The 15,249-nt window shown below is 35.9% G+C and overlaps 1 protein-coding gene and 1 long non-coding RNA gene across 4 annotated transcripts in view; one reads left to right on the top strand and one right to left on the bottom strand.

The window, feature by feature from the left end:
- The window catches only part of LOC115298100, a 55,829-nt gene that overhangs the window by 24,890 nt on the left and 15,690 nt on the right, over positions 1-15,249 (bottom strand). The window contains exons 3-4 of one of the 3 annotated variants that reach the window (XR_003911595.1): positions 15,181-15,206; positions 12,293-12,456 (exon numbers count right to left, since the gene is read on the bottom strand). This is a non-coding gene — a long non-coding RNA (uncharacterized LOC115298100). Of the gene's footprint in view, positions 1-5,730; positions 6,111-12,292; positions 12,457-15,180; positions 15,207-15,249 lie in introns of those variants that run through there. The other 2 variants (XR_003911596.1, XR_003911594.1) reach the window with 2 other exon arrangements.
- The window catches only part of SLC35A3 (solute carrier family 35 member A3), a 28,491-nt gene that overhangs the window by 7,169 nt on the left and 6,073 nt on the right, over positions 1-15,249 (top strand). Inside the window, exons 3-7 of the mRNA XM_029946458.1 lie at positions 2,869-3,023; positions 3,101-3,223; positions 5,986-6,157; positions 10,199-10,317; positions 12,625-12,758. Coding sequence (XP_029802318.1) covers positions 2,869-3,023; positions 3,101-3,223; positions 5,986-6,157; positions 10,199-10,317; positions 12,625-12,758 — 703 coding nt within the window. The remainder of the gene's footprint in view (positions 1-2,868; positions 3,024-3,100; positions 3,224-5,985; positions 6,158-10,198; positions 10,318-12,624; positions 12,759-15,249) is intronic.

Genomic DNA, 15,249 nt, shown 5'->3' with positions numbered 1-15,249 from the left:
AGGCCAAAGACCCAGCTCTTTAACATTTCTAACATTTAGAGGTCAGTTTGAGGAGGGAGAACCAGCAAAAGATGACTGAGTCACCAGTAAAGTAGAATAAAATCCATATAAATGTGGGACACCTGGGTGGCTCAGTCGGTTGAGCATCCAACTTCGGCTCAGGTCATGATCTCACAGTTCATGGGTTCGAGCCCCGCGTCAGGCTCTGTGCTGACAGCTCAGAGCCTGGAGACTGTCTTCAGATTCTGTGTCTTCCTCTCTCTCTGACCCTCCTGTGCTCATGATGTCTCTCTCTCAAAAATAAATAAAAGCATTTAAAAAAAATTAAAAAAACTTAAAAAATCCATATAAATGTAATAGGAAAGATGAGGAAGTAGTATTTTTGCTCCTAAGATCTAGAACAATGGAAGTATTCACTCATTTAGCCTTGTGAAGCCAAAGTTATCTCTGACATGAGTAGTTGGCATTGTGGAGAGAGGTGGTAAAACCAACTCTCAGTGAACTAAAGTACAGATAGACATACATACACAAAAATAAATTCCAGGGGCCCCTAGCTGGCTCAGTTGGTAGAGTGTGCAACTCTTGATCTCGGGGTTATGAGTTACAGCCCTTAAAAAATTCTAGGTAGGGGCGCCTGGGTGGCTCAGTCGGTTAAGCTTCCAACTTCGGCTCAGGTCAGATCTCACGTTCGTGGGTTCGAGCCTCGCGTCGGGCTCTGTGCTGACAGCTAGCTCAGAGCCTGGAGCCTGCTTCCGGTTCTGTGTCTCCTTCTCTCTCTGGCCCTCCCCCTCTCATGCTCTGTCTCTCTATGTATCAAAAATAAATAAAACATTTAAAAAAAAATTAAAAAAAAATTCTAGGTAGATTAAAGATTGACATTTATGACCTTGGTACTGTGAATTATTTCAAATAGATACAAAGAATACAAATGAACTTTTAAAAAATGGATAATTTGGGGTACATTACAATGAAAAAAATGCCTGTACATAGAACCAAATGAGAAGATAAGCCAGAGATTGAAAGAAGATATTTATATCATGTGTAACCACCAATTATGAATATCCAGAACATCAAAGAATTTATATAATTCAATAAGGAAAAGACAAGCAGTTCAACAGAAAAGTGGACAAAGGATATAAATAAGCGCTTTACAGAAGAGAAATCTGGAGGCGCCTGAGTGGTTCAGTTAAGTGTCCAGTTTCAGCTCAGGTTGGTGATTTCGAGCCCCACTTTCAGCTCTGTGCTATCAGTGGAGAGCCTGGAGCCTGCTTCATAGTCTGTCTCCCTCTCTGTCTGCTCCTCCCCTGCCTGTGTGCACATGCTCTCTCTCTGCCTCTCTCTCAAATAAATAAACTTTTTTTAAAAAAGAGAGAGAAACCTGAATGGCCAATAAATATATTAAAAGATTTTTAAAAATAAACATATAAAAATTATATAAATATATAAAAATATAGATCAACCTCATTAGCAAGCAGAAAAATCAAATTCAAGCCACTGACTCAATTTCAATACCCTTAGATTGGCAAAAAGAAAAAGCTAACAATACCAGGAATTGGAAGGAATATGGAACAAGACCTTCCCTAAACTCCTGTTGAGAAAAATATATGATAGCATTAATTATTTAAAATTGTAATTTAATTTTAAAAATGTTTAAATAAGCTAATATTTTAGATTTTTTTTCCTATTAAATCTAAGAAGAAATCCTTTGATAACTCTTAGTTACCTTTTATTTTACTATTATTTTAGGGTAAGGAAAGGATAAATATCAGATATTAATCTTTAAACAATTTTTCCGCTTAAAAATTTTTTCCTAATCAAAGCTTTCAAGTTTTATGTTAGGAGAGAAAATCAGCTATGAAGTGTCATTGTTGGTAAAGCAGTAGGATCCTTTGGTTTCTCCTGTCTTTAGGGGTTTATGTACCTCTTAAAGTTCTGTGGACATTTTTTTTGTGATTACTCCTGCAGGCTGACTAGCTCGAAGTCCATCTCCACCCTCTTTCTCCCTTTGTTATTTCTAATATGGAGAATATGAAAGAAGAGACTACATTGCCCAGCTCCCTTGCCGCAGGGGGCAGCTGTGCAACAAAATCCTGGTCTGTGAGAGCAAAAGAAGGTGCCCACTAGGGCACTGTGTCCTCCTGTTCTTTCTCTCTGCCTATAAACAAGATCCAGACAGAAGTGCGTGATCATTTGGTGGCCTTGTTGCAAGAGTCATGTAGACAATAGATGAGAAGCATGAAGGTAAAAAGCCAATCACATAAATGAAGAGAGAGCTTAGGACCCTGATGTCATCACTGAGCTGCTCTTGCAGCTTTGATCCTGGCCCTGGCCCTTTGAGGATGAGACAGATCCCTTTGAGGCTGAGCCAGTATTTGTTGGGTGTTCTGTTATTTGCGGCCAAACCCACTCCCTAATTGTTTTACTGTATTTTTATGATTAAAGTCTTCATAATTGCTAATTGGCTTGAATGGCTGGTGATAAGATGGAATGCACAAAATACAAGTTTTTATAATGTTGCTACTATAGAGTAAGAATACTTAGCTGAAAAATTAATGCTTTGAGCTTTTGGTAATCATAAATTTAGATGTTCAAATATGTATGTGTATATATATGTGTAAATACATTTGTAACCAATTTGCTTGTATTTCCTAATGAAAGAATATAAGGATGATGTCCTTCTTAATATGGTGTTATGTTTAACTTTTGAAAAATTAGTATCATTAACAGTATATTTCTGACCTAAAAGTATCTTAACATGTAGGCCTGTTTCCATTTTTATAGGTGAGATAATTGAGGCCTTGAGAGAAAGTATGTAGCTTATTCAGAGTTACTTAATGATTGGTTTTACTCATTTCATGTGTTTTCTAGAATGTAGTCTAAGAGCACTGAACCGAATACTACATGATGAAATACTTAATAAACCAATGGAAACGCTGAAACTTGCTATTCCATCAGGGATATATACTCTTCAGAACAATTTACTCTATGTGGCACTGTCAAATCTGGATGCAGCTACTTATCAGGTACTTAAAATATATTTCTAGTAGTTCTTTTAAGAAGCAAACAAACAAACAATAATGTTAGCTGTTTTCTTTTTCAGGTCACATATCAGTTGAAAATTCTTACAACAGCATTATTTTCTGTGTCTATGCTTAGCAAAAAATTAGGTGTGTACCAGTGGCTCTCCCTAGTCATTCTGATGACAGGAGTTGCTTTTGTACAGGTAACTATTCCAGATAAGTACTTTCGTTTTTATCACAGTTTCAAAACCTTATTGTGCGTGGGGAATATGTTTCTGTTATTTGTTGAAGGAAGTAAATGCTTATTCTCACAACTGACATTTTTTGAGGGCTTCCTTTGAGTAAAACATTACATTGGGACTGCAACTAATAAATTAAAAGTTTTATATAAGTTATTTCACTTATTAGGCTTATACTGTCTAGGTCCATCTATGTTGTTGCAAATGACAAGATTTTATTCTTTTTTATGCCTGAGTAATATTCAATTATATTTATATACCATATGATTACCCTCATCTGTGACATTTAAGAAACAAAACAAAGAAAAAAAGAGACAAACCAAAACCAGACTCCTAACTATATAGAATAAACTGATGGTTAACCAGAGAGGAGGCAGGTGGGGGGATGGGTGAAACAGGTGTAGGGCATTAAGAGTACACTTCTCTTAATGAGTCCTGAGTAATATACGGAATTGTTAAATTACTGTATTATAGACCTGAAACGAATATAACACTGTATGTTAACTATACTGGAATTTAAACAAGGGAATGAATGAGTGAATGAATGAATAAACTTTTTAAATTAAAATAAATAAAAATCAAATTAGCTGACATAAATCTAATTAGGGAAATAAAATATCATACATAAAACAACAGTGATTTTTTGAAATAATAGTTCATTGTCATATTGGTTTCCATATAAAACACTGATTTTTACTGTATGTCTGGAGCATTTGAGATTATTTTATTAAAACATTTTTTTAAGTTTTATCGATTTATTTTGAGAAAGCACGCAAGTGGAGAAGGAGCAGGAGGGGGGGAGAGACAGAGAGAGAGAGACAGAGACAGAGAGACAGAGAGAGAGAGAGAGAGAGAGAGAGCGAGCGAGCAGTGCAGAGCCTCATGTAGGACTCAGACTAACAAACCATGAGATCATGCCCTGAGCCAGAGTCAGACACTTAACCGACTGAGCCATGCAGGTGCTGTGCGTTTGAAGTTATCAGCCACTCCCTTCTTATTGTTCATCAGCTTCCCTGAGACCATTCTTTCCTGGTTCTTCTCATCTTTCTAATGATTCCTTGTTGGGTTCCTTCCTGGGGTCCTCTCCCTTGATACTTGATACTGGGGTTGCTGGTAGGTTTGTTAGTTCCCTTAAATTGTTTTCTTATTTTTGGAGACTTCATCCATTCTGTAGGTTTTTGTTAACACATATATGCTCATAGTTCTCTTGGTCTGTGTCATCACCTGTACTTTCAGATTTGTACATCTAAAAACCTGTTGGATATCTTAGTTTGGTTATTCGATAGGCTTTATAAACTGAGCATAACCAAAACTAAACTTTACCTTTTCCTCCACCAAATCTATTCTTGCTTATATTTTTTCCCTCATCATGTACTCTGTCTGGGAGTTGTCTTAGACTCTTCCTTTTGCCTGTACATTTAATCAGTCACTAAGACCTTGCTGATGCTGCTTTCTAATGCTTCATGATTCTCTCCTTCTCTGTCAGTATTATTACTTCCCCAATTCATGTTTTCTTTGTTACTCATGTGATCATTTGCCTCCTAACTGATTTTTTTACTTTAATCTTATCCATCCCTCAAAATTCAAACTCCAGTAGTCACCACTATGGTTTATCTAAAAACAAATCCAATCATGTTAATTTCCTGCCATCCAGAGCCCTCCTTCCCCATCAGTTTCTCCAGGGGTGCTATGTCTATCTTGAATAAATATTTCTGTTATTTATTTTTATTTTTTAAATGTTTATTTATTTAGTTATTTTGAGTGAGAGAGCAAGCAAGCAGAGGAGGTGCAGAGAAGAAGAGAGAGAGAATCCAAAGCAGGCTCCACACTGTCAGCACAGAGACCAGTGCAGGGCTTGAACCCACAAGCCACAAGATCATGACCTGACCTGAAACCAAGAGTCAGACATTTAACCAACTGAGCCACCCAGATGCCCCTAGTTACATATCTTTAAATGGGCATTACAAAGATATAACTGCCACTTCAAACCCATATTTGCATAGGTATTGCTAAGGATAAGATAAAGTAGGCATTACATTGTAAAAAGTGAGGTGTTTTAAATTAAAATATCAAGGGGCACCTGGGTGGCTCGGTTGAGTGTCTGACTTCAGCTTGGGTCATGATTTCACAGTTTGTGAGGTGAAGCCCTGCATTGGGGTCTTTGCTGACAGCTCAGGGCCTGGAGCCTGCTTTTGATTCTGTTTCCCTCTCTCTGCCTCTCTCTCTCTTTCAAAAATAAATAAATTTTTAAAAAATTTAAATTGAGATATCAAGTAATAGTTCAGGTGGAATATGGATTTGACAAAAGCCATGAGGATAATTTGAGGAACACTGAGCTATAGGATAAAGCCCACAGTGGTTAACATGATACCATATGGAACCTCCATAATTACCAACAGCTCCAGACTGATTTTTGCTGCTCCAACAGTTCACACTCTGAGTTTCTACAACTGAACTGCTTACAGAAGCTGTTTTGTGCATCTGTGCATTTATTCATTCTCTTTCTCTTTTTTAGGGAGTTTTTTGAAATTGTAAGTTGTAACAGTAATATCACTATGGGAAAAAAATAAAATGATTATAAGATTTTCTTCCAAAAGCTCTCCTCTGCAATCCCCAAGAATGGTGTTGGGTATATTTTTATCTTAAGGTCTGAGAGTGCACTCTCAATATGTGCTTTGTAAAGTATTGTAAGAGTAAACTCCAGTTCCATTTGTCTTCTTGTTCAGTGGCCCTCCGATTCTCAGGAGCTGGATTCTAAGGAACTTTCAGCCGGCTCTCAACTTGTAGGCCTCATGGCAGTTCTCACAGCATGTTTCTCAAGTGGCTTTGCTGGGGTTTACTTTGAGAAAATCTTGAAAGAAACCAAACAGTCAGTTTGGATAAGAAACATTCAACTTGGTAAGTTTTAAATGCTTTCTAATGTTAGCTTTTTTAAATAATTTTTTTAAGTTAAAGATTACTACATATCTTTAAATAAGAAAGCCTCCCATAAAATCTCATTGATACAAATATCTGGCAAGGTCTTTGCCTTTTAAAACATTGCACTTAAGGGGCGCCTGGGTGGCTCAGTTGGTTAAGCATCTGACTCTTGATTTTGGTTCAACTATGATCTCATCATAGTTGTGAGATGGAGCTCTGAGTCCTCTGTGCCGACCATGGAAGCTAATTAAAATATTCTCTCTCTCTTTCTCTCTCTCCCCCACCCCGCCTCCTTTTCCCTCCCTCCCCCTAAAAACAGTGTATTTAAAAAGCAACTTGGGGGTGCCTGGGTGGCTCAGTTGGTTAACCATCTGACCTAGGCTCAGGTCATGATCTCACAGTTTGAGTTCAAGCCCCACATCGGGCTCCATGCTGAGAGCAGAGCCTGCTTCCGATCCTCAGGTCACCCCTGTGTCTCTCCCCGTCTTAAACATTAAAAAGCAACACCACCAAAAAGCATTGTGTTTTAAATGAGTACCTTTTATTCAAGACTATGGGATTTTAGGTCTGTGACATAAGAGTTTATATAGCCTATTTCTGTCCTCACTACTTGGAGACTGAGGAACTTTCCTCTTGGTTGCTACAATTCACAGAGATGTTACAAATAACATATTCTCTTTGGGGGGGAGGAGATTAAGATACTTGGCAAATGTCAATTATATGGTACAGTGTTATCAACTAGTCACCACATTATATTTCAAATCCCCAAGATGTACACTTTAAGTAGCTTACAATTTTACTTGTTTTACCTCAATAAAGCTGAAAAAGAAAAAAAAAGAGACTTTTCGAGGAAGTTTGAAATGATGAAACTTCCATCTTTGTTTTAAAATCTTAGTATACCTTTTTATTTCAAAATATTATATTTTAGCTTTTAAATTCTGTAGCATTTTTCTAACTGAAGGTAAATAGTTTATAACAAACAAAAAGAACTTGCATACTTAAGGATTTCATTGGAACAAATATTTAAACTAATACAGTATTATAACTTTAATTTCATACAAAGATTTCAGATTTAGTATTCTGGATGTATATTAATTTTGGAAAATGCTGCATGTGAGAGACAGCTTCATTGCAAATCAACCCTTCTATTTCAAGTCTCTGTCCTTGTGACTTTGGAGCTCATTTCTGAAAACTCGTTTTTTGTTTTTTGGGGTTTTTTTTTGTCTACATGGACTTAACAAATACATCGTGTCTCCTGGCAGCAGTCAGGCCTCCACAGCGAATGTCTGTACTCCTAATGGCATATATTTGAAGTCAAACATTCCCAGACAAACCTTCCAAATTTGATTAGTCCATTTTTCCAGCTGTTTTCAAGTAATGTGATAACAAACTGAACCTTCATATTTATCACATAGGATTTGTTTCAGTTTCTTTGTAAAATTTGTATAAATGTATCAAGGTTTTTTGTTGTTTTTTAAAAATATTCGAAGTAGGGGCATGTGGGTGGCTCAATAGGTTAAACATCAGACTCTTGATTTTGGTTCAGGTCATGATCTCACGGTTCGTGAGTTCGAGCCTGGCATTGGGCCCTCTGCCTGCTTCAGATCCTCTCTCCTCTCTCTCTGCTCCTTTCCTGCTCACACTCATGCTCTCACCCACTCTTTCTCTCTCACAAATAAATGAACAGTTTCTTAAAAAGAGTATTCAAATACTTTTAAAGATTAAATTAGCTTAGTATTCGGTTTGTCTGGAAGGCAAGCACACAGGCTTAAAAAGCACCAACCAATTTAATTTAGAGACAGCATATCTATAGTATAGTAAATAAGTGCACTTGATTTTATAGTCAGACCACTCCAATCCTGATTTCATCATTTGCCACCTATGTGGCCGTAGGGAAGTTAACTTAACCTTCCTCTGCTTCACTTTCCTCATCAAAATGTACTTAATTATAGTACTTATTCCACATGTTGCTATGAGGAATAAATGAGTTAATACTTGTAAAGTGCTTAGAATAAAGTGCCTTGCATAATAAGCACTAATGTCAGCTCTTTATATAAATATGCAAATATCAGGAAAGATAGAAATATTAAAGTTTGTGTGATTGTTCTACATTCTTGAATTGTAAAATAAAAATGAAAAGCCAGAATTCATAATTTGATGGTGCTAATGGGTTTCATATTTTTAATTTGACTTCATAACACATGAATGGTAAGCTAAATCAAAGCTTTGAAAAGGATACATAAATAAGATATAGATAACTTGAGATTATAAAAACAAATTAAAACAGTTTAATAGCATTTTTGAAGTATCAAACTGCCACGATTTGCAAATTGATAAGGTCCAATATTAGCCAGAGAATGGAGAAATAGAAACTCTTATTACCTACGGTTGCCAGGAGTATAGATTGCTGTAACCTTATTGGATCTCAATTTGGGAGTATTTAACAAAATTTTAAATAAATGCTTTGATGTGAATATTCCACTTCTGAATAAGAATTTATCCTACATACAGGTATACTTACAAAAGAACACAAAGATAGATCAAGGTTATTCATTTTAGCATTGGTTGCAATTGTAAAAAAATAGACACCATGTAGAATATTACTCAAATAAGTGATCAGTATGATCAGTATGATTAAATAGTGCAGTGATTAAAATCATGGAGTCCAGAGCCACACTGCCTGGATTCAAATCCTGAGTTCATCACTTAGCAGCAGTGTGAGCTCACACAAGTTTATTTAACTTCTCTATCAGTTTCTTCATCTGTAAAATGGCATAAGAGTATCTACCTAATAGAGTTGTTGTAAGTTAACATACATAAAGCATTTAGAACAATTTGTGGAAGATCATATTATGTATGTATTTTATATTATTATTATTATCCATAAATGGAATATTACACAACTGACAGAATGCTATAGATATGTATATACTGACATGTATATAACCTTCTGCACTGTATACCTTTTTTCCTAAAAATCAGGTGTTGTTTTATAATTAAAAAATAGAAACTTAATACTCTTGTGTTTCTTTTTGTATTTTGTATTTTTGTAATTTTGTAAATTTGTATTACTTTCATGTTCAAAATTAGACATCTTAAAATGGTTGATGTGCATCTGAAACTAATATAACACTGTATGTTAACTGTATTGAAATTAAAACTTAAAACTTAATTAAGAATGATTGAGTTGGCATAAGTAAAATTAAAAGAACATTCTTATCCTTTCAGTTCCTTTCCATCATGGGATACTTCAAGTAGTTATGGCTTTATAAAAATGTTGCTTCATCCTGCACTCTGACTGGATGTCTTCCTAACAAGTGGCCCTTACAGGCATTTGTCTCTTTCTTCATAGTTAGGATTGCTCTTGGAAATCTCGCAGACCCTGTGGTCATGTGATACACTCTGCGGTAGAACTAAGGAACGCGGCAGTGAATAAGACAGTTCTCCTGTCACTGAGCAGGCTTTCCTTAGCCTCGAGACTTCAGTAGTGATAGCTTCTAATGTTGCCCGACTGTTTCTTAGCTTTGAATTTTTGGATATTGCTTGTGGTACTTTCAAAACTTCTTAATAAGGAACATTTCTATGCCACATACCTCAGCTTTTATGTCTACATATGTGAACATTTCTATGCCACATACCTCAGCTTTTATGTCTACATATGATTACGTAAGAATGTAGAGCTAGCAATAGGAAGGTATGAGACGCAATGAATGTACCAAAAGTGAGCATTTTTCAGATATTTGAATGAGACAGCCATGTGGTTATGTAATTTAGACGTTACCAGGGTTGATAATCTTTGTTCTTTTTTTATATTTTCCTGTCTTTGTCTTATAGTCATAATATAGTACAAAGTATAATTTTTTAGTTTTATATAAATACCCAAGTAAAAGATTTTTAAAGTAGTCAAATTTTATCAAAAAGGAAAATCTAAAATATAAAATTTAGAATATCAAGGCAAAAATATCTCTCCAGACAAACTAAATGACACATGCTGTAAAATTTGTTTATTTATTTTTTTAGGTTTCTTTGGGAGTATATTTGGACTAATGGGTGTGTACATTTATGACGGAGAATTAGTGTCAAAGAATGGATTTTTTCAGGGATATAACCAACTGACTTGGATAGTTGTTATTCTTCAGGTAAAGCATTTAAAGTCTTATATTTAATGCTAATAAACTTTAATAAGGAGAATTAGAGTAGCTACTGATGTACAATGTGAGAGAAAAAGATCCTTCCTGTTAGTGCTCTTATTATATCTAGTTTGTTCAGGAAGTCAATAGAACCAGTCTTAATGCCATAATGAAAACTTACTTTGAAAAGGTCATAAATGAACTTTGTGGTATTTAAATTTGATATAATGAAAATGCAAGTTAAAGAATAAAAGAGTTAAAGTGAAGGTAAATGTAACTTTTGATTTTTTTTACAGTTCTTGTCATTGTACAGTAAGTCTGTGATCAGCCCATTAAAGCTCAAAACCAGATCAAGATAATTAAATCTATAACACTTACATATTAAAATATTCCCATCAAATTATCTCAGTTTATAATTTGAAATTGTTCAAGGGATTAGTAATCACGTCATCAAAAAAAAAAGCTTGGTTGCTCTGGAGGATACAAAAGTGAAGATACAAGCCACTGCCCTCACAAAGCCTTTCTTTAGAGGCAGTTGAAGCTGTAAGGGGCAAAGTCTCTCATAGAAATTGGGTGAAGTCACAAATCACAGTTGTGTTTTGAAAGGAAATATACTTCTATTTTTTTTAATTTTTTTTTTTTTTTTGATACACAGAGAGACAGAGCATGAGAGAGGGAGGGGCAGAGAGAGAGGGAGACACAGAATCTGAAGCAGGCTCCAGGCTCGGAGCTGTCAGCACAGAGCCCAATGTTTGAACCCACGAACGTGAGATCATGACCCGAGGTGAACTCGGAGGCTTAACTGACTGAGCCACCCAGATGCCCCAATATACTTCTATTTTTAAGAAAGGAGAAAAGGAGACAAGGATAAATGAAAATTCAGAGGAAATATAAAGCAGAGATAGGGTAAGTCAGGCGGGCTTGTATGATGGCTTTTATCCTAGCAGCAGGAAGCCCTCTTCCTATAAGACTTGAGTTAAATAAAGAAGGTTTGGTATAGTTGGTATGATTCAGTAGGGACTAAAGAGATGAATGACTATATTGCCAGGAGGTAGTGGAACTCACATCAATATATAGTGAGCTCAATTAGCATAATTTGTGACTTTCACTTATAATAAGTTTCTGTCTTGTGACGAACTTGTTAATGTGGGTAACCCAGATTTAGGAGTTTATAACTAGAGTTTGGCAGAAAACAAAACTATGTTGTCAGAGGTAAAACCTCATAATTTAAGCAGCCACAATTTGGAATTTGAGAGGGATTTGGTAGAAAGTTCTGCCTACAGTCTTTTCAGGAAGAATAGTCTGACAGCAATAAAAAGGAGATTGAGGGGCACCTGGGTGGCTCAGTCGGTTGAGCGTCTGACCTCGGCTCAGGACATGATCTCACAGTCAGTGGGTTTGAGCCCTATGTTGAGCTCTGTGCTGACAGCGCAGAGCCTGGAGCCTGTTTCAGATTCTGTGTCTGTCTCTCTCTCTGCCCCTCCCCTGCTCACTCTCTGTCTCCTCTCAAAAGAAAATAAAGACATAAGAAAAAAATTTTTTTTAAAGCGGGGGGGGGGGGTGGGGATTGAAGGGCAAGAAGCTAGAGGATAAAAGCCAAGTTAGCTTATTGAAAGGCTACTAAAAGAACTTAAATTACACTTTATTTTTACTTCAAAAGTAAGAATGTTTCATTGATCCAAGTGACAGTCTTCCCACATTTGTCTGAACAAGTGATGTTTAATTACTAAAGTGGTTGAGGATAGATAATTTATTCATTGTACAGTTAAACTAACAAACTGCAGATTATGCTGGTAGTTACTGCAGGTAACTTTTGAAATAAAAGGGCTATTGAACAAAACCCTATGGTTATAAGAGATATTTAATAAACCATGTTGGGCTCTGCACTGATACTGTGGAGCCTGCTTGGGATTCTCTCTCTCTCTCTCTCTCTCTCTCTCTCTCTCATAATAAATAAATAAACATTAAAAAAAATAAGGGGCACCTGGGTGGCTTAGTTGGTTGAGTGTCGACTTCTGTTCAGGCAACTCATGATCTCTTTGTGGGTTGAGCCTCTTGTCGGGCTTTTTGCTGACACTGAGGAGCCTGCTTTGGATTCTCTGTCTCCCTCTCTCTCTCTGATCCTCCTCCGTTCACTGTCTTTCTCTCCTAAGAATAAATAAACATTATATTTTTTAATTAAAAAATAAAAATCACCTATTATAATGGGATTAAATTTATACGACAAAAGCCTAAAAGTTTCATTGAATAATAAGACTGTTTTGAAAAGCAATTTTATATATGCTTGTTTAAAATAATCTCTTAATACTTTTGCAGGCACTTGGAGGCCTTGTGATAGCTGCTGTTATTAAATATGCAGATAATATTTTAAAAGGATTTGCAACTTCTTTATCCATAATATTATCAACACTGATATCCTATTTTTGGCTGCAAGATTTTGTGCCAACCAGGTAATATATTCTTTTCTATTTCTTTAAGTCTCCAAAAAATATAGAAAAATAAGGATTCTTAATAAGATCTCATATGAAAAAAAAATTTTACTACGACTTTTGAAGAATCATGGAAATATAGTAAAAGATCCTTTTAAGTGTCTTTTAAAAAAAGATTTCAAACTAAATGCATTAAAAAAAAATCTTCCGCTGGAAATTTTTTTTATACAAATTCAGCTAGCCAGAATTATCCCAACAGATTGAAAAATTTTTTCCAAACCCCTTTCTCCAAAGTAAAAAGCCCTATAAAAAAGTTAATAAGTCATCTAAAGTCATGAAGTAAGTCATAAAATGGATTTTTACTTGTGGAATCTATATAGGTAAAGGCAGGAGAGTAGATGACATTCTTGAAGAGAATAGTTAACACAGAGAATGTGGTACAAGAGAAAACTCCTTAGGTTGGTGGCTGGAAGAAGAGTGGTTGGAAAGGGAATTGCAAGGGAAGACAGAAGACCCAGGTTATGTGGTGTCCTGGATGCCAAGGGAGGAGATGGAGTTAGGAGGAATGAAGTATGATAAATACCGATGGTATTGAAGGTCCTATCATTTTTTAATAATTATTAATTTATAATTCCAGAGTAATAAGATTATATTTTAATGGATTCCAGGATGCTGTACTTGGTTTTCTTCTAACTTTACTCCTCTCCTCATCTTTTCAATTTCTAAACTTTGGAATCCCTGAAGGATCTGCCCTTGGACCTCCTATTTACACTCACTCCCTTAGGTGATTTCTGTTCTTAAGGCTTTAAATATCATCTATATGCTAATAACTTTCACATTTTAATTTGAATTCCAAACTTGTATATTTAATTGCCTGTTTGACATTTTCACTTGAATGTCTACTACATAATTCATTCCCTATCCCAATAAGGTTTTCCCAATTTAGGAAATGGCAGCACCTCCACTCTTCCAGTTGCTTAGGCCACAATCTTCCTTGACTTAAATAGGACCACAGTTTATCCATGGTAACCTAAGAGAAGGCAGAGTCTATAGATATGGTTAGAGATAGACTTAAAAAGAAAGTTGAGGGCCGCCTGGGTGGCTCAGTCGGTTAAGCCTCCGACTTCGGTTCAGGTCAGATCTCGCATTCGTGGGTTCAGGCCCCATGTCAGGCTCTGTGCTGACAGCTAGCTCAGAGCCTGGAGCCTGCTTTCAGTTCTGTGTCTCCTTCTCTCTCTGCCCCTCCTCCTCTCATGCTCTGTCTCTTTTCTATCAAAAATAAAAAAAAATTTTTTTAAATTAAAAAAAAAAAAGTTGAAATGTACAGAAGTTCTTTATCTTCTGAGTGAAGTAAGAAGTAACTTACCCACAACTTCACTGCTACCATCCTGGTCCAGGGCACACTCATTTATCACCTTGATTAAGGAAATAATCTCTTGATATATCTTCTTGCTTCTTCTCTTGCTCTGTGCCCCTATACTTTTCTCCATTTGATAAATTAGATATGACTGCTCTGCTCAGAAACCCTCTGCTTCCCATGTCACCTAAAAGCTGTCATCATTAATGACCTATTTGATGTGGCCTTCAGGTACATTTCTGTCCTCATCTGGTAATCTGATACTACTTTCCTCTTATTCACTTTTTTTTTTTAAGTTACAATAATCTCTTGGCTATGGGCTTTGATTTGTCCTTTAGTCATCTTGGAATACTCATCCCCCATGTATTCATATGACAAACCCTCACATCCTCAGGTCTTGGTTCAAATGTCACTTTATCAGTAGAACTCCCAAAATAAAAGAGCACTGCTTCCATTCTCACATTCCTTCCTCCTTTCTTCAGAAGATTTATTACCATCTTAAAAGTCAGCAAGGCCAGAGTTGGCCTATAAGAGGTACTCTATGTCTTTGAATGAATGTTCAAGATCTTAAAATTTTAATACAGCTAGTAAAATTCATTTGCATCATTGAGGGTGAGGTAGGATTATGGATGGAATTTGGCAGGAGAAAAATGTAATATGCCCTTTATGTTTCTATATTGAACATTTATGGTTTCCTTCTTCTAGCAACCTGGACAATAGGTCTGGGGCATGCATGTTGAGATCTGTAATTTTTCTGTGACCTGAATTTAAAGTTATTTCTGTTTCTAGTTTGGTATGGGAATGAATTACTTAGCTAGTGAGACTAGCCTAACAACTAGGATCTTAATTATGCTTTAGTTACTCTATTCATTAAGTGGGGAAATTATGTGCTTTATATTATTTGAAAATGTTTGGAACTGTAGATTTTTCGGGTACATTTAAAAAGACATACCTTAAAAAAATCCTCATATAAGGTTGAATCAGGGTGTTAACTTTAAATTTTTGGATCATGCAGAGAATGAACAAGTAAATGAAAAGAGAAATCAGTAGATGGACAAAATAGTGGTGTATCAATAAGATACTTACCTGCATGTAAATCCATTTCTGAGGGTCTGTAAGGTACGTTGGGATGAAGATAAAAAGAGAAAAGACAAT

This window comes from Suricata suricatta, chromosome 8 (genome assembly GCF_006229205.1).
Source record: "Suricata suricatta isolate VVHF042 chromosome 8, meerkat_22Aug2017_6uvM2_HiC, whole genome shotgun sequence".
Taxonomy (NCBI): Eukaryota; Metazoa; Chordata; class Mammalia; order Carnivora; family Herpestidae; genus Suricata; species Suricata suricatta.
This window is presented reverse-complemented; position numbering and strand designations above follow the sequence as displayed.